This window comes from Monodon monoceros, unplaced genomic scaffold (genome assembly GCF_005190385.1).
Source record: "Monodon monoceros isolate NGI ecotype Baffin Bay Population unplaced genomic scaffold, NGI_Narwhal_1 Super_Scaffold_13, whole genome shotgun sequence".
In the NCBI taxonomy this organism is placed as follows: Eukaryota; Metazoa; Chordata; class Mammalia; order Artiodactyla; family Monodontidae; genus Monodon; species Monodon monoceros.
In genome coordinates, this window is record NW_021703769.1 from 50,232,395 (window position 1) to 50,252,065 (window position 19,671).

Genomic DNA, 19,671 nt, shown 5'->3' on the forward strand with positions numbered 1-19,671 from the left:
AACAGCTGGTGCGAATGCGCGGAGGCTCGCTGGAAGAAGCCGAGGCTAGGAAGGTGGAGTTTAGCGTTGGACAGAACGGGGAAGATGTGCAATATACAGCGCCATGGCGTCATCCCCTGGCCGGTGGTCGGTGCAGGCGGGGAGGCACTGTCAGAGCCTTCTGGCGAAGGCAGGAGGGTGAGGGTTAGAGGCCCAGGACCAGGCAGGAGGCTGTCGGAGTAAAACCGGCGCTGAGGGCATCAGGGCTTGCAGGTTTGTTTACCGCTATGTCCCTCTTTCTCCCGCGCTGTGCCTGGTAAGCAGTCAAAACTGCGTGACTGTTAGTTGGGGGCAGGGAAGGCGCACCCCCGTCCCAGACGCCGTGTGAACAGGTGGGTGTCCCAAGGAAGAGAGGGGAACAGATCCAAGGTGCTGATTTGGTGGGGGGAGGAACCAGTGAGGCTTGGAGATGGATGAAATGTCAGGGGAAAGGACAGGAGAGTCCAGGATGAGCCTTAGTGGCCCCGATGGATGGGTATACCTATGTTTGTAGTCTGCAGGTCATTGCTTTCTGCTCCATGTGGTTTTCCCAGCCAGTGGATAGTGACTCCTTTCCTTCATCCAGTTCCTCTGGCCCTGTCCAGGGTGTCAAGTGTGCCCCTAACACCTCACCCTGGGCCGAGGAGTGTCTGAGAAGTTGGGGACAAAAGAGAGTCCTGGAGGAGCAGCCTGCCTTTTGAATCCTCTCTGCCTAGGCACCAACACACTCCTGGAGGTGGGGGTTGGCAGGCAGAGTCAGTCTGGGTCTGGTTCTCCCTTTGCATTTAGATTTGGGGAGGAGGGGGCCTTTATCTCTGCATCACTGTCACATCTGCCATGGCCACTAATGGAGGCATAAGTGGAACAGAAGGGTATCCCTGGCCGTGCATCAGTGAAGAGACCCAGAGGGTCGGTGTTGGGGATGGTGTGGCCTTGATGAGCCAGGCCTGCAGCACACGGAAGTCTGTGAGGAGGCCACGGCAGCACATTGGAGCCCCACATATTCAGGGCCACGTCAGTGTGTGCCCGAAAGGCCCCAAATCCAGAGCCTTTGCCCAGGGACACAGTGACACTCTAGGTGGGGATGGGGCAAGCCCATGATCCCCACTGTGGCAAAAGGAGGATGGGGACACAGCCAGCTGGGCGGATAGCCCCTTCTGGTTTCGGTTTTTTGGCTGCTGCCACACAGCATGCAGGATCCTTAGTGCCCTGACCAGGAATCGAACCCATGCCCCCTGCAGTGGAAGCATGGAGTCTTAAACACTGGACCACCAGGGAAGTCCCCCCTTCAGTTTTTTTGTTGTTGTTAACGCTCTAAAGTAGTAGAATTTGGCACGCATATAAATTTTAACACATTTCGTATTAAATTTAAAAGCATGATTTATTCATTTATGAATTTAATCAAATTTGTTTCTAAATATTATTGATTTTATTATCAAGTGTGCTATCAGCTGTTGAGCTTTAATATTTGAGCATCTTGGCTTTTGCCATTTTGAGAATCAGCAGAATGTGTTTGGAAGGAACATGAGAAAATAAAACTCTGGAGGGCCCCCGACCCCAGCCTTCCAGGAGTCCTGGGTTTCTCCCCTCCCAACCCCCAATGCTAACCTGCTGAAGCCATGGGAATTGAGGGCCAGGGAGCTGTGGTCTTCGGGGACCTCAGGAGGTCTTTGGCCCAGGTTTGATGGAGGGGGTGGGGCAGGGCTCCTTGGGACAGGGCACTGGGCAAACAAGCCCCAGGCCTGGAGCTTTACACCACAAGCATCCTGTGGGCTCTGGCCAGTGTCTTGAGCCCCCCTCCCTTTCCCCCAGGGCCGAGGGCCACCTGCTGACAATGTGGGGCTGCACTCAGTTTGAGGATATACCCACATCAAGGCAGAATATCCCCCTGCCTTTATTCTCTATTGGCCTGGAGGCCTCCGCAGTGCCTGCCCTTGGAGGCTAGTAACCTGGCACACTGAAAGGGCCAGGGATGGCCTGGGTTGTGTTGGAGGTCACAGTGGGCCACACAGGAGCTTTGAGCAGGCATTGCATCCACTTGCAAACCATGTCAAGGAAGCACTTCTACCCATTGCTGACAGGCTCTGTGCCAAGGGCAGGCATGGTCTGGCCAAGTGGAAGAAAGGGGTTTGGGTGGGGTCAAGGCAGTTGTGATGTCTAGGTGACCCTGGAGGAGGCATCAGAAGAGGGGCGGGTCAAGAGGCCTGGCTTCTGTCTGTGGGGGTGAATGCCTGCAGCCCCTGAAGGAGCCCAGAAGGAGGCACCCAGGAGGAGGCACTGGCCTGTCCTTCTGGTTGGTCAGGCTGGATATGAAAGGGCCAGCCAGCCAATGAGGGTCTGGAGTTGTGGTGAGGCCTCCCTGGCTCTGCGTCTCCAAGGTGTGGGGGCGTCAGATCCTGGGGCCCCATGGGCGGAACAGGCTGCCCGCTGGAGGGGCTACAGGGCCTAGGGCTGCTAAGCGGTGGGCTTGGGAGCTTGTGCTGGTTTTCATGCCCTAAACCGCATGTCCATTTCTGCCCTAAGGAGGTCAAGGGTAGTGATATCTGAGCTGCCCACCCTGGGGCTGTCACAGGGGACAGGGAGGGGCCCGGCCAGAGAAGGGGAGCAGGTGTGCTGGGCTCTGGGTGAGCTGCTCAGGCCTGCCCCATGCCTACTCTGGGCTCTGCAGCCAGTGGATTTGGGGCTTCTCCGACCTTGGAGGCATCTAATGCTGGCATCTTTGGGGTGTGGGCCGGGCCCCAGGAGTGGGGCCTGGGCGGCCCTGTGTGTTGAAGAAGGAAGGCAGGGCCCCCGCTCCCTGGGCCCGACCCCCAGCTTCAGCCCCTCTTCCAGCCTGCTTGAAGCCCAGGCCACGTGTGCCCATCATGTGTGGATGAGACTCCAGGGCCCAGTGCTGTGCTGCCTCCTGGCTGTCTCTCCTGGGGGGCCTGTGGGGACCTGGACTGCCGTCTTGGTGCCCTTTCTCAAGCAGTCTCCAGGCCCACCTTTACCCTGAAACCCCCTTAGGGTGCTCTGCCCTCCAGTGGGGATGGGAGAGGGGCTGCAGGAGCTTGCACATTCCAGGGTTTGGGGTCAGACCTGAGCTAAGGTTCAGGGAATGGGGCCTTGTGTCTGGAGGGGTGATGTTGTACACTCGGCCTGCTGGCCTCAGCTGTGGGCTTGGGTGAGCAGCCTAACCCTAACTTTGGTGTTGGAGGTACCTCATGGAACCCCTGTGGGTCTTTTCCTTGATGGAGTGGGTGTTTAGCCCCTCTGGACCCAGGTGGGCCCAGGCTGTCTACCCAGGAGTGTCCCTGTCTGCAGGTATGGCTCTGGCTCTTAGCACGGCCAGCAGGGTCTGGATGAGCATGGGTGGTGCTCACCTTCACACTGACAGATCTGTGTGGGAGTGAGGGTCCTACAGGGCCTTGCTAGCTTATGCCGTGAGCATTGCACTGGTCCCCGGAGGTGAGCTGAACAGCAGCTGGCGCAGGTGTCACTCAGATGGAGCAGCAGGAATCGGCTGTCCTGGCTGGCAGTCTAGCCCCGGGCTAGCCTTTTGGAAACCTTTCCCCCTCATTCCCAGGCTCTGGCCCCACAGGTGTCAAGTCTGACTCCCCTGGGGCATGGGCCGTCACCGCCTCTGTGTTCAAGGAATGGCCTGAGTTCAAGCCGGGCTGGGGGTGTGTGAGTCCAGGCCAAGCAGACAGGGCCAGCTCCTCCTCCACCTGGTGGGTGTGGTCATCCCCAGATGGTTTGTGGCCACCCCCGGACCTTCCTTCCAGCCTGCCCTCCAGGTGCTGGCCTTGGCTCACTCCTCGATTTTGCTGGGCTGTCTGCCTCACTCTTGCCTGCTGCTTTGTGAGACTGGGTCAGGGGTCCCAGGGACTTGGGTGACCTTGGCTTCCCCTCAAGTTCTAGGCTAAAGATCTGGGATTGGAATTTTCCCAGAAAGAAACTGTCCAGTTTGTTTTGCTTTTCTGAGCCCCTGCAGCCAAAGGGCTAGGGCACTCTGTTGGCAGGGTGGTGGATGGGGAAATGGACCCTGGGGTAGGGCCACAGAGCGGCCATACCCAGGTCTTCCTGGCTGAAGCGGGGTCTCACCAGCTCAGGTGGACAAGGAAGGCATGCATGGGTGGACCAATTCCTTGAGGAAGCCAGCCTGCCTTCTACAATCACGGTTGAGACTGCAGTTGTGTCCTGGTATTGGGGTTTTTTTTTGCGGTATTGAGGTTTTTTTTGCGGGGGGTGCCCGGGTAAATATAAGACTGCATGTCCTAGCGCCCTCTTCTGGTGCAGCCATGTGTCTGCATTCTGGATGATGACAAAGACGCAGAAGCACGTTGACGGCCAGCTGTGCCCTCCCGCTCCTCACCCTGTTTCCTGCTCACTCCATCTGGAAGTCTCACTGGCACCTTGGCCCTGAAAGGTGACCTTGAGGAGGGAGGCCTGCACCTGGATGGAGCAGGCAGATGGAGTCTGGCTCCCTGAGACCTTGACCACTGGTAATGGAATGCCTAGATTGCCTTCTCTGGACTTCGTACTTGGCAGAGAAATAAACTCTTGTCTTTTGTAAACCACCGCGGTGTAGTTTTCTGATGTGTGCAGTAAGGCCACTGCAGAGTCTTTTTTCCACAGGAGCTGTTCCTGTAACCTGCTGCCCGGCAGCCCTTTCCCATGGTGAAGGCAGAGGAGGTGCTCCCCTCCTCCCCGCAAGGATGCCCTCCTCCTTCCTCAGGGTCCTCGGTTCTGGGTGCAGCTGTCAGGCTGTAGGACAGCCCATGTGTCCACTGACTGTCTCAGTTGAGCCACCGTGGGGCCCGGCAGGACTTTTCCACAGGCCTCGCTCTCAGCCTTGACGTGGTCTCTAGACCTCCGGAGCCCCGGACCAGACTGTGCAGGGCAGGGAAGGCAGGACCTTGGCCCTGGCAGATGTGGCAACTGTTTGGGGCCAGCATCTCTAGGGACCATCTGGGCCTGGAGATCTGAGTAAAGTGGAATAGGCATGGAGCAGGAGGTGGCAGGGGTGTGGGTAGGCCGACTCTCCTGTTAGGGAGCTGGTGGGTCCTGCCCTGCCCCTGGGCTTGGAGGTGCCACAGCTCAAACCAAACCACCAGGGCTGGGGGCTTCTAAGGCCCCAATCCTGGCTCTTTGAGGACACTTGGGCCCAATGGTGGGTTTCCAGCAGACTCGCAGATGACCTGGGGGTGCTGCGTGGACCCTAACAGCGGCACCTGTCTGCTGCTCCTGGGGTCCTTCCTAACTGTCTCTCCTGCAACTGCCCAAGCTCCACGCGTGGATACAGTCGTGGGCTCCTCTCCCATGACTGCCGTGTGCCTCCCATCTTGTCCCCACTGCTGCAGCCTTGGCTGTGACTCCATCATCCTCTCCACGGCTGCTGACTTGTCTTCCAAAAGGGGTTTCCGATCACGACAGCCCCTGCTTCCATCCTGCCAGTCTCTCCACCTCATCTCCCGTCAACAAACCCACCTCTCCCTGGACCCGTGCAATCTGATCTCATGCGTGTGCCTCAGATATGCTGTTCCTTCAGTCCTAAGCACCTTTCCTCACACCCTGTTTTGTGACATTGAAGGGAAAAATGTCAAATTTCTAAATCTTTAACACATAGGCTGAAAAACAAGGCCAGGATGCCCTGCATGAGGACACGTGGCCAGGCCATGCTGGCCTCTGCCCTCCTCCCTTGACCAGTAAACCTACAGCTGCCACACACCTGCAGACAAGTCACAGCCCACCTCTCAGAAGATGCTTGCTGCTGGGCAACGATTAGGACCACAACCACCCCTAAGTTGTTGTTGTTGTTATTTTTTAATAATATGGAACTAAATGATGATGGTTGGAAGAATCTTAAAGGGAATAAAAGAGCTACAAGAAACTATTTGCAACGTTCATAAACTTTGAGAGAATGATAAAAATGCAAATTTGAAACTGTACCAAATGAACCAGAGTGATGAAAACAAGTCTTTTCTAAACCTATGAATTCTAAGGTAATGTAAAAGGCACAGAGATTCAAATCACAGAAATTTAGAAAGCCATAAGGACTTCCCTGGTGGCACAGTGGTTAAGAATCCTCCTGCCAATGCAGGGGGCATGGGTTCGATCCCTAGTCCGGGAAGATCCAACATGCCACAGAGCAACTAAGCCCCTGACCCATAACTACTGAGCCTGCTCTCTAGAGCTCATGAGCCACAACTACTGAAGCCCGTGTGCCTAGAGCCCGTGCTCCGCAACAAGAGAAGCCACCGCAATGAGAAGCTCGCGTACTGCCATGAAAAGTAGCTCCTGCTCGCCACAACTACAGAAAGCCCGTGCACAGCAATGAAGACCCAATACAGCTAAATAAATAAATAAATAAATAAACAAACAAATAAAAATTGCCGTCTCTCAAACCACTAAAAAAAAAAGGTTAAAAAGAAAGCCATTGGGCTTCCCTGGTGGTGCAGTGATTGAGAGTCCGCCTGCCGATGCAGGGGACATGGGTTCGTGCCCCGGTCTGGGAAGATCCCACATGCCACGGAGTGGCTGGGCCCGTAAGCCATGGCCGCTGAGCCTGTGCGTCCGGAGCCTATGCTCCGCAACGGGAGAGGCCACAATAGTGAGGGACCTGCGTACCGCAAAAAAAAAAAAAAAAAAAAGCCATAAGAAATGAGTGTGTCTTATTAATAAAAGGGAGCTGATGCTGAAGAAAACTCTCCTGGAAAATGGTGTAAAGCCAAGTGGCCCTGGAGCCAAAGGCCTCCTGCCCACCCACCTCCACACCCTCCTCTGCCAACCCTACATGCCTCTTTTCTCACCCTGGACGAAGGGTCTTCCAGGTGGCCATTTAGCTACCCTGATTGTGCACTTGCATTTTTGGCTTATTCCACAGCAGCAAGTTCTGTAAATTGACTACGTATCGGGAAAAACGAGCACTTGTTTTTGTCTGGAACCTGATACAGGAGGCTCGTGCTGGGACTGCGCTGGGTGACGGGGCCCACGGGCCCACCTCGTGACTCACAGACCACGGTCATGTTCCCTCCCAGCCTTTATTTTGCGGACAGTCACCACGCACTAGGTGTGCCCTCCATGGGTGGCCGCTCAGCCCCATGGTGGTCCCCAACTGGCCTCCCGGCCCGTGGCTCACCCCTCCCCTCACTGGTCACTCTGGAAGATGCTGGTGGGATGACACCGGGCTCAAGGCCGGCTCTGTCTGGTGCAGTGTCCACCCTCTCAGGAGAGGGACTCCAGGACACCCAGCTGCACTGGAAACCAAGACCTCAGTGCCTAATTCAGCTGCATCTCCCCTGAGGACAGCGACAGGCATCTTTCTGTCCATCCTGGGCAGCCTGGTGAGCCCGATGCCCACTGTCCTGCAGGCCTCCCCTGGGAAGCTCCGTGCCAGGTGCAAATGCAGGGATATGGCTGGGTACTCTTGACCCCTGGGTCAGTGAGGCCCCTTCCGGGACAGCTCTCCGCCCAGACCCCGCAGCCTGCCCGCACAGACTGCCCGACACGCTCTTGGTGGGGATCTTGAGTTTTGGACAGCGGGCTTCAGAATGCCTGAGACGCGGACATTCCCATGCTGCTTCCCGGCGTGAGGGCGCGACACACCCGGTCCATACTGTGCCTTGATTCTTGAATCCATTGTAGAAAACAGTGATCAGAAATAAAGGTGCAGGATGAGGTGAACTCGGAGCGAGAGAGGATGCCCATCCGTGAGCCCGGCTCCTCACGGCCCCTCATCCTCAACAGGTGGCTGCAGGTGGGCGAAGCTCAGGAAGACCTGCTCCAGCGAGATCTGGCTCACAGAGTAGTCGTCCATGCCATACTTCTCCTTGGCCTTCTCCAGAACACCAAACACCTTTGGAAGCAGAAAAGCCACTGTTAACAAGGCAGGGCCTGGCTCCTCAGCTGGTCTGGGACTCCTCTGGCCATAGGGGATGGTAAGGTCACCAGAGGTCCTACCCCTGCACGGGGTGAGCAGGCCCCAGCACCAGGCTTCCTCCTGACTCTTCCCAGCTCAGAGTATGACCTTTGGGCAAGACGTGTTACCTTTCTGGGCCAGTCTCCTTTTTTGCACCATTTTTTTTCCAACTCAGATATTTGAGGTATAAACCCTCAAACCTAGCAAATATTAGGGTGAGTGTTAGAGCAGAAACTGAAAGTGATTCCTCCTTGGAAACAGCTGGCTGGAGAAGGAGCAACTGCTGGAGGTCCAGTGGGGCCCAAGCTCACCTTCGCCCAGCTGAGGTCATTGCCAGGCAGGTGGTAATGGACCATCCCTTGGTGCTCATCTTCCAGGACGCTGCCTGCACAAAGGAGAGACCGTGTCCCCCTGAGGGCTGGGCTGGATGGCCAGGGGAGGGCGGCCCAGGCCCCTGGAATTGTAGCCCTCGTCCCAGGGGTCAGGGATGGACAGACGCACAGATGACCTCTGCACAGCAGCACACACCTGGGAAGGTCAGGTCCACGAATGCCTTGAACTCTTCCAGGGCCTCCTGCTGCCTGTCACTCCGGATCTTGGCCCGTAGGGAGTAGCCACTGCCAAACTTGCTCTTGAGGTGCTGTGGGCTGCCCAGGCACTTGAACTGGCCCTGCACCATGATGGCCAGCCGGGTGCACAAGGCCTCACACTCCTCCATGCTGGGGAGAGGGAGTGGAGGCCTGATATAGCACTGGGGAATGCTGATGCCCACCCTCCACATCAAAAGCTGTGCACATGGGAAAGTACTGATGCCCAGATCAGGCTGTTCCTGATTCCCATGCTCAGGATGTGGCCCACATGGTAGAGCCTAGGGATTCTCCTCAGACTCTTCACCAGATGCTGACAGGTCTTCTGTCCACCCAACCCCTCCCGGCCCACCCCTCCTACAGCCCCGGTCCTGGCTTTACCTGTGGGAGGTGATGATGATGGCCTTTCCAGACTCGCGGGCCCTTGCCACGGTGTCCCAGAGCAGGCGCCGGGCCACGGGGTCCATGCCAGTGGACGGCTCGTCCAGGAAGACGACTGCTGGCTCTCCAAGAAGGGCAATGCCGGTGCTGAGCTTCCGCTTGTTGCCGCCGCTGGGGCAGAGGGGGTGCAGGGGAAGGCAAGGCGGATGATTAGCGTGGGCTCCCCGGGTCCCAGCACAGGACCGGGCCCAGTGATGGCAGAGTGTCTCAGGTGAGGAAGAATGAGGTGAGCATGCCTGGAAAGCCCACTTCATAGAGGAGGAAGCCCTAGAGGGAGCTGTGCCCAGGGGGTCGGTCCACAGCCCCACACAGAGCAGTAACACCACCTGTCTGCATCTAAGGGGGCCTGACAGGAGGTCCTGGCTGTGCCTCCAGGTAGCAGGAACCTGAGAGGCAGCCCCTCTCATCTGGACCTGCCTGGGCCATGCTGCCAAATCCTCACTGATCCTGGAATGATGGGTGGGAGCTCCAGCCCCTGACCCGAGTGCCCCTGGCTCTATGGTAATGGAGAGCCTGACTCCACCCTGGGAAGGCCTGAGGTCACTGAGGCGGGGGGCAGGGCAGGGGCTGGGACGCAGGCGCACCTATATGTCCTGACCAGCTTGTTGGCATGCGGCTCCAGGAGCAAGCCCCGCAGCGTGTTCTCCACACAGGCACCAATGTAGCACTCGGGGACACCCCGGAGCCGGGCGTACATGACCAGTGTCTCCCGGCCCGTCATGTGGTCCAGCAGGGCATCAAACTGGGGGCAGTAGCCAATCCGCTGCCGCATCTGGGGTTGGAGCACAGCCAGGAGACAGCAGGTCAGAGGGTTTCTCTCAGGGGATCTGTCTAGGGTGGTCCCTCAGTTGGTGCACAGGCCCTGGCGGCCTCCCACTGCCAAAGTTTGCCGAGCAGCACTTTGTTGGGGTTGCTGGAGGGGCTCGGCTGGCTCAGTGGCCGGGTAGGCACCGGGACCCAGACTGCCCCCCACCCAGGGGTCAGAGACAGGCCAGAGACCAGTCTACCCCGGGCAGCACAGGGGCAGACGGGTACAAGAATGCATTGATTATACAAAGTGACCGTGTCCATGCAATGCTTTACGGCTGACAGATACCCGTTCATTAGACGCTTGACAAACATCTAATGTGTGCTGGGACCTTTCTTTTTCCTCCTCTGTTAAGAGATGTTTGCTGGCAACACCTTTGGGGTGGGGTGTCACCTGGGCAGATGGCATGGTAGCTGGTCTTGGAGCAAGTGGCTACGTTCAGCACAGCCAGGATGCTGCGTGGCAGGCCTCCACCTCCAGCCACATTCGGCAGCTGGTGGGGACAGGCAAGCCTGGTTTCTGTGGATTCCAGAGATATGGTTTCTTTTTCTTTAACCTCTTTGGGGTTCTTAGACTTCCGGAATCTGTTCTTAATTGGTCTGGGAAAGTTCTTGGCCATGACCATGGCAGTTACTACCTTTCCCCCCGTTCTCTCCTTTCTTGCGGGAACCAGATCAAACGTATTTCAGGCTTCTCACCTTGCCTCCATTTCCTAGATCACATTTACAGTTTCCTCTTCCTTGCATATAATTTCAATCTTGTCTATTTCTTTGAACATAGTAACACAGTTGTTTCATAATTTGGGTCTGGTAATGGCAAATCCAAAGCGGTGGGCTTGTCCTGCTGTGGAGCCCTTGTGTCTGTGGCTCCAGCCACAGCACCCTGTCTGCTTTGTTTGCTTTGCTTGTGCACTGCTCACAGGCCTTGAAGCACTATGCGAGGGGCTCTTGGAGGCCTAGGATGAAAGCCTTCCTGCAGAGAGGGTGTGAGCTGCAGTGTGGGGGCAGAGCCACCTGGAAGCCCCTGCTGCCAGTTCAGGAGATGCAGTCATTCCCAGGCACAGGCACCTTCTCTGTTCCTTCCCCTGCCCTGCTCAGCACACGGGAAACCGTCCATGCAATCCCTGGGGGTAGGGAGAGCAGGAGGGTGGCCTGCTTCATCCTAACCTACAGGGGTGGCCCTTTGTTTCTGCCCCATACACTCGGTAAGGTCCCTAAACCAAGTCACTGGGACCACAGCGCCCTCTGTGCAGGGGCGCTCCCGTGGAGCTTCTCGGGGCTTGCAGATTGCGGAGGTCTTCACCATGCCTCGGGCTCTTAGATGCTCTTAACCATGTGGTTTGTCATTAACATTTTATCCTGCTTTTGGTTCTCAGTGGAACGCCTGGTTTGAACAGCCCAGAACACCATTATTATAAATCTACGCGCACAGACTAGAGTTCTTTCCAGTGGGCAGAGTTCTGTGGGTGCCACTCTGTGCCCAGGTCCAGAGAAGCCGCTTCTCTGGGAGGGACCCGGTCTCGGCCCGCCTGCCAGGCCTGGTCCCTTCTGGCCGAGGGGGCTGTAATCTCCTCAGTCTTCTCCTCATCACTTGCTTACCTTTGGCCGTGGTCACTGCCTCATCCTGCTGTCCATGAACCATGAGCCAGAGACAAGCCCCATCCCTACCTCCCGGGTGCCCTTCCTCTTGCCTCCCTGGCTGTACCCACCTTCCCGATGTCAGAGCTAATGCTGTAGCCCCCAACAAAGGCGTCCCCAGAAGTAATGGTCTCTTCCCCGGTCAGCATTTTGAAAGTCGTGGTTTTGCCGGCTCCATTGAAACCCAGCAGGCCGAAGCACTCCCCTTTCTGGACTGCGAGGGAGACCTTGTCCACGGCGAGGAGGGGCGCTCGCTGCTCATACACCTGCACAGTGCCCAGGAGAAAACACAGCTGTGGGGAGGCCTGCGGACAGCCGGGAGCCAGCTGGGTGGGGGGGCCGGGGGGTAGACCCGCAGAGGGAGGGCCTGCCTCACCTTGGAGAGCTCCTTGATAATCAGAGGCGTGTCCAGCAGGGAGTCCAGGCTGGGGGCCAGGATGCGGTTCCTCTCATCCACCACATCCTGGTCTTCAGGAAGCACCGACGTCCGGGTGTACACTTCTGTCTGTTCCAGAGTAAGACCACCAGAGTGAGCTCCCAACAGAGCGGTCCTTCCCCATGGGAGGTAGGGCTAAACTACTCACCCCAGCTCAGCCCCACGTGTGCCGACTCAGACCTCCCACAAGGAGAGCTGGGCAGCTGTAAGGGCTAACATTTGCCTCGAGGAGACACAAACTACCTGAGGGACAAGGACGGTGCAGGACTCATGGAGAAAACCATGAAACCCCTTTTCTTAGAAAAGTCATAATACCTTAGCCCCAATTAGCCCGGGGTTCCTGTCCATCCAATGCTGTTTCAACAGGTTTTGTTTATTTAGGGAGAGAATGTATGTGACAAACATGAGGGCGCCCCAGTCCACACGCCTCCACTGAGACCGTGGTCCCTGAGGCCCCAGGCTCCCTCGACTCCATGGCTTCAGGGTCTTGGGACAGAGAGCCCCTGGGGATGGTGAGGCCGCAGCCCCTCCCAGGCTGTGAGCGCTGCCGGTGGACGCGCAGCCAGGCTGTGGCCAGTGCTGAGGCCCTCCCTGTGTGGTGGCCTCAAGGAAGCCCAACCTCAGTTGGAGGGCGCCCAATGCAGAGCAGCCAGAGGCCAGACGGGGGCCCCGGAACCACTCACCAGCGCCCGCCTCCTCTGGAAGGCACACAGGCAGGCCTTCAGCCTCCACAGCAGATCGGTCTCAATGAGGAAGAGCAGGGTGAGGTAGGCAAACCCTGAGGTAGCCATGGAGGTCACGAACCTGCCAACCCCTGGAGCGCTCCATGCATAGAAGTTCTCCTGGTACTGGATGTCTATGCAAGCAAGGGACAGGGTGCTGTGCCCATGCCCTGAGCGCCCCTCCCCTCCAGGGTCCCAGCCCACGACCCTCTCTCTGGGACCGTGAGGTGCCTGCGCTCAGCCCCCAGGGTGGAGGATGCGCTGGCGCGGGGCCCACTGGGCTTCCGAGGGTGTGTCACTGCCACACGGGGGCCCCAAGCATCTCCTGCATTTTGGTGGCTTCACCATGCGAGGTGGCCCTTGTGCCTGTGATGGGGGACAGGCTGTCCCAAGAGAGGCCTGGACACTCACTGTGTTTCCGGCAGTAGTGGGCTGCCACTTCGGAGGAGGTGCAGTACCTCCTTGTCTCGTAGTTCTCGTAGAAGCTGCTGACCGCCATCCCCAAACAGTGGTTGGGCAGCACCAGGAACACGTGGTCCAGGGTTCTGGAAAGTTCTTCTAACTTGACCGCTGTGGGGAGGAGGCACAGACAAGTCAGCGCTGGAGGACAACCGCACCTGCCTCCAAGAACAGAGCAATCGGGAAGGGCAGGTTTCCGGAGTTCCCTGCATAGCCAGCTGTGCCTCCCCCGGGGATCAGGCACCAGAGCTCTGGGGCAGCACCTCTGGCAGGCGGCCCCACCGGCCTGCCCGGTGCCCCCATCTGGGCCTCCCCCATCGGGCTGAGCGGCTCTGTGGGTGCGGGGATGGGAGTGCAGGGAGGTGGTCTCCTGGCTCCCACCTGGGATGCGCATGATGGTGACCACGAGGAAAGTGGCGATGCCCGACAAGATGTTGAATATGGTCAGCCTCGTGTAGGCAGTGGCCGCCCCCGAGAAAAAGAAGCTCATCAGGTACATGAGGGGGATGATGGCCCAGCCATAGAGCATGAGCAGCAGCAGGGCGTCGGCCACGTGGCCGTCCTGCGTGAAGGCGTGCACGTCGAAGGCTTTGAACACCACCTGCAGCAGCACAGACAGGTGGCCGGCGTGCCCTCAGGGGGCACATGAGCCCAGGCCCATCAGCCCCTCTGGCCGTGTCTGCCCCCCACCCACCTCCAAGGCTCTCCTGGCATCCTCCCTGAGGAAACAAGGAGCTGTCCACCAGGGCACCTGCTCCTGGGCCCTACCTACCAAAGTGGGGCAGAGGTTGGGGGTGTGCAGACAGGCGAGGGGGGCTGCCAGGGCATTCCCAATCTCCTCCCACAACGGGGGCTGAGCTGCCAGCATGGACCCCAGGCTGGTTTCAGTCCACACAGGGTCCCCAAGGCAAGCCTCCTGGACACGTGGGGGAAGGGCCCCAGCACCATGCAGCTCACCAGCAGCAGCAGACTGGGGACGAGGAAGGACATGAGGTCCCACAGCAGAGCTGAGAGCCAGAAAGTAGCCACGTGGACTCCGCTCACAAACTGCATGTGCTTGGCCTGGACGGCCCTCTCACTGACCGCCAGGATGGAGAACGTGCTGGACAAGAACGCCATGGCGAAGAGCAAGTTGAGGGCGATGTCGAATCCCTTCCGGCCCCTGCGGGGGTGAGGAGGGGGCGCACCGACAGGTCAGGGACAGAGCACAGCATGTCTGGGAAGGTGGGGGTATCAAGTGCTGGGTCACTACTGTCCAAAGCAGGTGATGCAGTGGCCCAGCCACTAAAGGGTTTAAGGGAGAACATGAGAGCCTCAGGGTCTCTGCACCAGGAAAATTCCATCCCCCTGAGAACAGCTCCTCCTCTGGACATCCTATCCCCAATGACAGCCGTGCCACTCTCCCAGTTGCCTTCAATCTGTCCCCGTGCCACCCACTCCCACAGACCCTCAGGTATGGATCTGAGACCTCCACCTCGCTGTCTCTGGCTGCCCCAGTCAGACCCGCTGTCGGGCACAGTATCAGGGTGGTGGCCGTCTCCCCGCTCTTGAGTGGGCAAGACACTCAGGTGCCAGCAACATGTTCCAGAAACCAGCGCTGACAGCATTATTCTTCGGTAGCTTAAAACATCCCACAACACGAAAGGTTCAACAAATGGTGCTGGGACAAATGGATGCTATGTACTGAGTGAAGTGCTACCACAACGTGGATGAGCCTCGAGAGTGAAAGAAGCCAGTCATGAAAGGCCACACACGTGGTATCTGATTCCATCTACATGAAATGTCCAGGACAGGCAAATCCACGGAGACAGAAAGCAGACTCCTGGCTGCTTAGAGTTGGAGGAAAGAGGAATGGGGAGTGACTACCAGTGGTCCTGGGGTTTCTTTCAGGGATAATGAAAACGTTCAATAAAATTATATTGTGGTGATGTCTCCACGACTCTGAATACACTAGAAACTATTCAGTTGTACACCGTGAACAGGTGAACTGTATGGCAGGTGGATTATATCTCCTAGAGCTGTTACAACAAAACAAAAACTCCTGTTCCTTGTCCACTGTCACCCTACTAAGCCCAACTCCTCAGCCTGATCCCCAGCATGGCGAGAACAGAGGACCGCCGCTGTGTCTCTGCTTCCGTGGTGGGGGTGGGAGGGAGCAGAGGGGGAGGGAGACACTAGAGGGCCAGGGCACAGTCTAAAATGGGAAGTGGGGATGAAGCCGCCCCCCAATGATTAACTGCCCTGAGGTGGGATGATTGTTCTGAAATTCATTGATTTTTCTGGCTTCCTCTGGACGGTCCCCAGAGGTCTGGGGACTCTGCAACGAGGAAGAGGGAGAGTCCCACACACATGATGGTGTGACAGGCCTAAAGACAGAGATGCCCAATGGGCTCCCTGACTCGAGGCCACCGAGGGGCAGCAACACACACAACAGCTGCGTGCTGCAGGTTGGACGGGAGCAGACACTCAGATCCCCCAGGGGCAGCGGCCAGCAAGAGCCGGGTGCAGATTTGGGGAGAGGGCACAGCCCTCCAAATCCTCAGGAGTCTCCCGTGGGGCCTGGGTGTATGGGGGCTGTGGTCTCACCAGCTTATCTGCTGTCCAAGGGAAGGCTGAGTGTGGAAGGCCGAGAAGGATGTGGGGCAGGAGTCCCCAGCCAAGAACTGGGAGATTCCTGAGGGCAGAAACAATGCTGTTTTTACCGCCGTGGCCCTTGGGGGTCCCTGGCAGTGCCCGAGGTGGTCAGGCCTGGTGCGGGGTCCCGACCTGATGGGAGCAGGGTCCTGACTGGGCTGGGCCAGGTCCTGACCATGCGGGGATGGGGTCCTGAGGGCGGGAGGGGACAGTGCACATACTCGTTGAACTGATCCTTGGCGGCCTGCAGGGCACTCCGGGGCTGAGGGTAGTTGGAGACCATGATGGAGGCCTGAGGGCCGCACAGCAGCTTGAACAGAAGGTTGTCCACGATGGCCAGTGCGGTGGCCGGCGAGTGGTACGCCTGGTTGTTGAACAGGGCAGTGACCACCGTGCGCTCGCCCACGTCTCTGAAGGATGCCGCCACCAGGCACCGCTCGTTAAAGCCGCCCCCCTCCACCGAGGCCCTGAAAATCAGGAACTCCTCCAGGTCACCTGGGGGTGGGCAATGGCAGAGTCAGCAGCGTCCTGCGTCCCCCTCCGAGGCCCTGCTCTGTGGGGCTCTGAAGGGCCGGAGGAACAGCAGAAAGGATGCATCACCTTCCACCCACACGCTGTCCACGGACCATGGGGCCACGCGGTGGGAGCAGCAGGACCTAGGGCTGCAGGCCTCGGGGGGGACACCCCCATAGCCACAGGAGCTGAGTGGCAGGGCAGGCTCTTCCTTCTCCCCCACAAACCCCCTGTTCACACACATACACACACTAAAGGGCCTCTCAGAGATACAGGCCCGGACCTGGGCCAGGGTCAACGTGGCAGGAAGAGGCTGGATCAGGAGGAGGTGAGGGTCCAGAAGTCAGAGCTGTGGAAACCTCTGAGCGGCCTGAAGGGTGAAGCTCCCAGTCAGGTGCAGGGACGGGTGGCCCTAGGTGGGCTTGGACCAGCCCTCAGGACCACGGGGGTGGGTGAGGGGCTACCCTCTATGTCTCTGTTTTTCCAGTTTTCATAGAAGGAATAAGTACCCTTTTTTTTTTTTTTTTTGTTCCCTTTTTTTGCTGTACGCAGGCCTCTCACTGTCGTGGCCTCTCCAGTTGCGGAGCACAGGCTCCGGACGCGCAGGCTCAGCGGCCATGGCTCACGGGCCCAGCCGCTCCGCGGCATGTGGGATCTTCCCGGACCAGGGCACGAACCTGTGTCCCCTGCATCGGCAGGCGGACTCTCAACCACTGCGCCACCAGGGAAGCCCGTAAGTACCCTTTTATAATCATAAAAAAAAAAAAAAGAGTTTTTAAAAATAGTGGCCTGAGGGAGAAGGCCCTGGGAGAAAGAGCTGTTCTCTTGGCACGCGGATGAGCTCCAGCGAATCTCCACTTCACACCAGATTCTCTGGGCAGTTGGGTTCTGGGCAGCCCATATGCCTGGCATTCTCCTGCAACCCAAGGGCAGCAACAGAATCCTAATCATGCCAGGCCCGTCACTTTGCTCCTTAGCTGTGGCACAGAGGAAGTGGGGGTTCTGATGGGTGTGGGGTCAGCTGCCCACCCACGAGTGACCTTGGGGGCATTCAGTTCCACTAGCTCACGAGCACACACTGCCCAGCCCAGAGCTGGCCGCGCGGCTGCAGGGAACCAGCATCTCACACATGCTCATTGCTCCCGCCTTGCCTCTCACTCAGCTGTCGCCTGGGGACAGCGATGACACCCACACTGTGGGACCCCAGTGTCAGCAAGGGGACAGGGACCCGTTGGTGAATCCTAATGGAGACAGTTATAGAGGCTCCTGGCAAGGTCTGCTGTGGCTCTTGGCACACAAGGAAAAGGGTCAGATGCGTTAGGTGCAGTGTAATTCACCCACAGTAAGGTGCTCAGGACTGAAAGTCCCCACGCTCCATGAGGGAGCAGGCAGTCTGGCCTTCCACACCCTCCCAGGCCCGGGCATCTACGGTACTGTTCTAAATCCCTGGAGCCACCACGCACCATGACAGCCCTGAAATCTTCACACCAGGCTGAGTGACAGCCAGAAAACAAGATGGGATGGAATGGGGGTGACAAACAAGGTGCCCACCACTGTCAGTAGGGCTACTCAGGGCCCTGATCGCTGGCAGGCCAAGCAGGGACTCCGGCTGCAGCAGCTCCTTCTGGCAGCGGTGCCCCTGGCAGTGCCGGCCTGCTCTAGGCCGTCGACACGTTCGACATTTTCCTAAAGAGGAACCTGACTCCTGCCAAGATTTTGGAACAATCAGCGTGCTGAACCTCAAAGCTGCTGGCCAGGAAGTGGGGGGGGAGCAGAAAACTGTGAAAAACTTCAAGCATATTCCATTTAACTAGAGTGCGATGCCTGCTCTAAAGCCAGGGCAGTGTCCAACTGCCACCGCCAGGGACACGAGATAGTTTCAGTTTTAGGATGTGGTAAGAAAACACCATGTCACATAAGGCATATCGTGACCGTTCTCTCAAACAAAAAAAGGTAACGTAAACATTGCTGAGGTTTTATATTTCATTTGTAAATGGTCCTGAAGAATCTGACTTCTGTAAATGACTGCCTGGACATAGTTTAGCCCTAGAGACGTGGACTTTTGTCTTCCTTTGACTCAGGGCAAAGATTTTCTCCCCCAGGGGACACCTGGCAATGTCTGGAGTGGGGTGATGCCAGGAATGCTGCTAAGCAAAGAACCACCCCAAATGTCCACAGTGTCTTGGTTGAGAGGCAGGATCTGACAGCACAACTTGGGCCCCAAGCCGCCTGGGGACACCCCTTACCCAGCACCTCTCGAGGTTCCTGGTCCTCAGCCTGCAGCATGTCTTTCAAATGCTCTGACAGCTGCTGATCCAGCCGAGAGGTCCCGGGAACCGAGAAGGGCACGATGGTTCTGCCATACTCGGCCAATGTCAGCTTCAGGAGGGGGTCATCGAAGATCTCGGAGGAGTAGTTGATGGCCAGGAGGGCCAGGGTGATGCATGTCAGAGGGACCAGGACCTGGGCCGTTACCATCTTCCACTCCCGCCAGCTGTATGCGGCCTTCTTCAGGAACATGGCCCAGAACTGCTGGCAGTGGAGGGCCAGCTGCGACAGAGGGGATGAGGGTGATACAACCGCCACCACAGAGCCAGTGCCTGACCCCGCCCTCCAGCAGCAGGCACGGTCTGCACATGAGCCAGGGCTTCTCCTGGGGCCCAGTCGATGACATGGAAGACTCACAAGAACACATCCCCATAGGTCCCAAATGGGCCCTGGGGGGTCTCACATCAGCTGTGGCGGCAGGGCAGGCACTATTCCACCATCGAAGGAGGTTAAGTGAACCTCTGCTATCCCAGAGGGGAGCTGAGGCCTCTGCTTTCCCCATGCTCCTGGTCAGAGGACTCTGGCCAACCTCACAGCAGAGGAAATGGACAAACCTCCCCCCACTGCCTATATTCCCCTCGCTCAGCCCTTCACTGTCCTCTAAGTGCAGGTCAGGCCGGCAGGGACCAGAGCCCAGCTCCGCCATGTGCTGCCCATTCGACCTTGGCCCAGGCCTCAGCTTCCTGTCTGTAAAATGGGACCGGTGCTGCCCTCTGTCTCACTGGGTGCCGGGCACATAGCAAGCTCTAAGCTCTCGGTACACGGGGCACTGTTAGCCTTGTAAGCAGTGTTCACCCTTATTTGTGAGTGGCCAGGTTAGAACAACGAGAAACAACAGGTGCTCGACTAAAATGTTCCGGGTTTTCCTTCTGCCTGCCAGCCCATGGGAGCACGAGCTGTAATCTGCCCTCTTCCCAGAGTGCTGACCCTCCCTATGCTCACATCTGCCCCCGCGGCCTCTAACACATGCAGTGCTCGAGGTCCCGCAGTCTCACCCCGGTGTTGAGCCTGACGGCAGTGTTCTCCTCAATCAGGGTGCCGACGCCGTCAGTCGGGTCCATCACCCCGCACAGGTGGCTGTCCACGGCCCAGTCACTCGCCCGCCTCTCGTGCTGGTACTGCAGGGCAGGGAGCTGGATGGCTTGGATGTCCATGCTGGTGTCCACCAGCTTACCGACCCTGGTCGAG

General features: G+C 58.0%; 1 protein-coding gene across 3 annotated transcripts in view; it reads right to left on the reverse strand.

Moving 5' to 3' along the window:
* Positions 1 to 6,676: 6,676 nt before the first annotated feature.
* The window catches only part of ABCA3 (ATP binding cassette subfamily A member 3), a 45,161-nt gene continuing 32,166 nt past the window's right edge, over positions 6,677 to 19,671 (reverse strand). For 2 of the 3 annotated variants that reach the window (XM_029220393.1, XM_029220394.1), the window contains exons 18-31: positions 19,479 to 19,662; positions 18,402 to 18,705; positions 15,864 to 16,137; positions 13,966 to 14,170; positions 13,390 to 13,609; positions 12,961 to 13,119; positions 12,511 to 12,683; positions 11,768 to 11,896; positions 11,463 to 11,657; positions 9,531 to 9,718; positions 8,887 to 9,057; positions 8,447 to 8,637; positions 8,230 to 8,303; positions 6,677 to 7,855 (exon numbers count right to left, since the gene is read on the reverse strand). In XM_029220393.1, coding sequence (XP_029076226.1) covers positions 7,724 to 7,855; positions 8,230 to 8,303; positions 8,447 to 8,637; positions 8,887 to 9,057; positions 9,531 to 9,718; positions 11,463 to 11,657; positions 11,768 to 11,896; positions 12,511 to 12,683; positions 12,961 to 13,119; positions 13,390 to 13,609; positions 13,966 to 14,170; positions 15,864 to 16,137; positions 18,402 to 18,705; positions 19,479 to 19,662 — 2,599 coding nt within the window. In that variant the 3' untranslated portion in view covers positions 6,677 to 7,723. The remainder of the gene's footprint in view (positions 7,856 to 8,229; positions 8,304 to 8,446; positions 8,638 to 8,886; positions 9,058 to 9,530; positions 9,719 to 11,462; positions 11,658 to 11,767; positions 11,897 to 12,510; positions 12,684 to 12,960; positions 13,120 to 13,389; positions 13,610 to 13,965; positions 14,171 to 15,863; positions 16,138 to 18,401; positions 18,706 to 19,478; positions 19,663 to 19,671) is intronic. The other variant, XM_029220395.1, reaches the window with a different exon arrangement.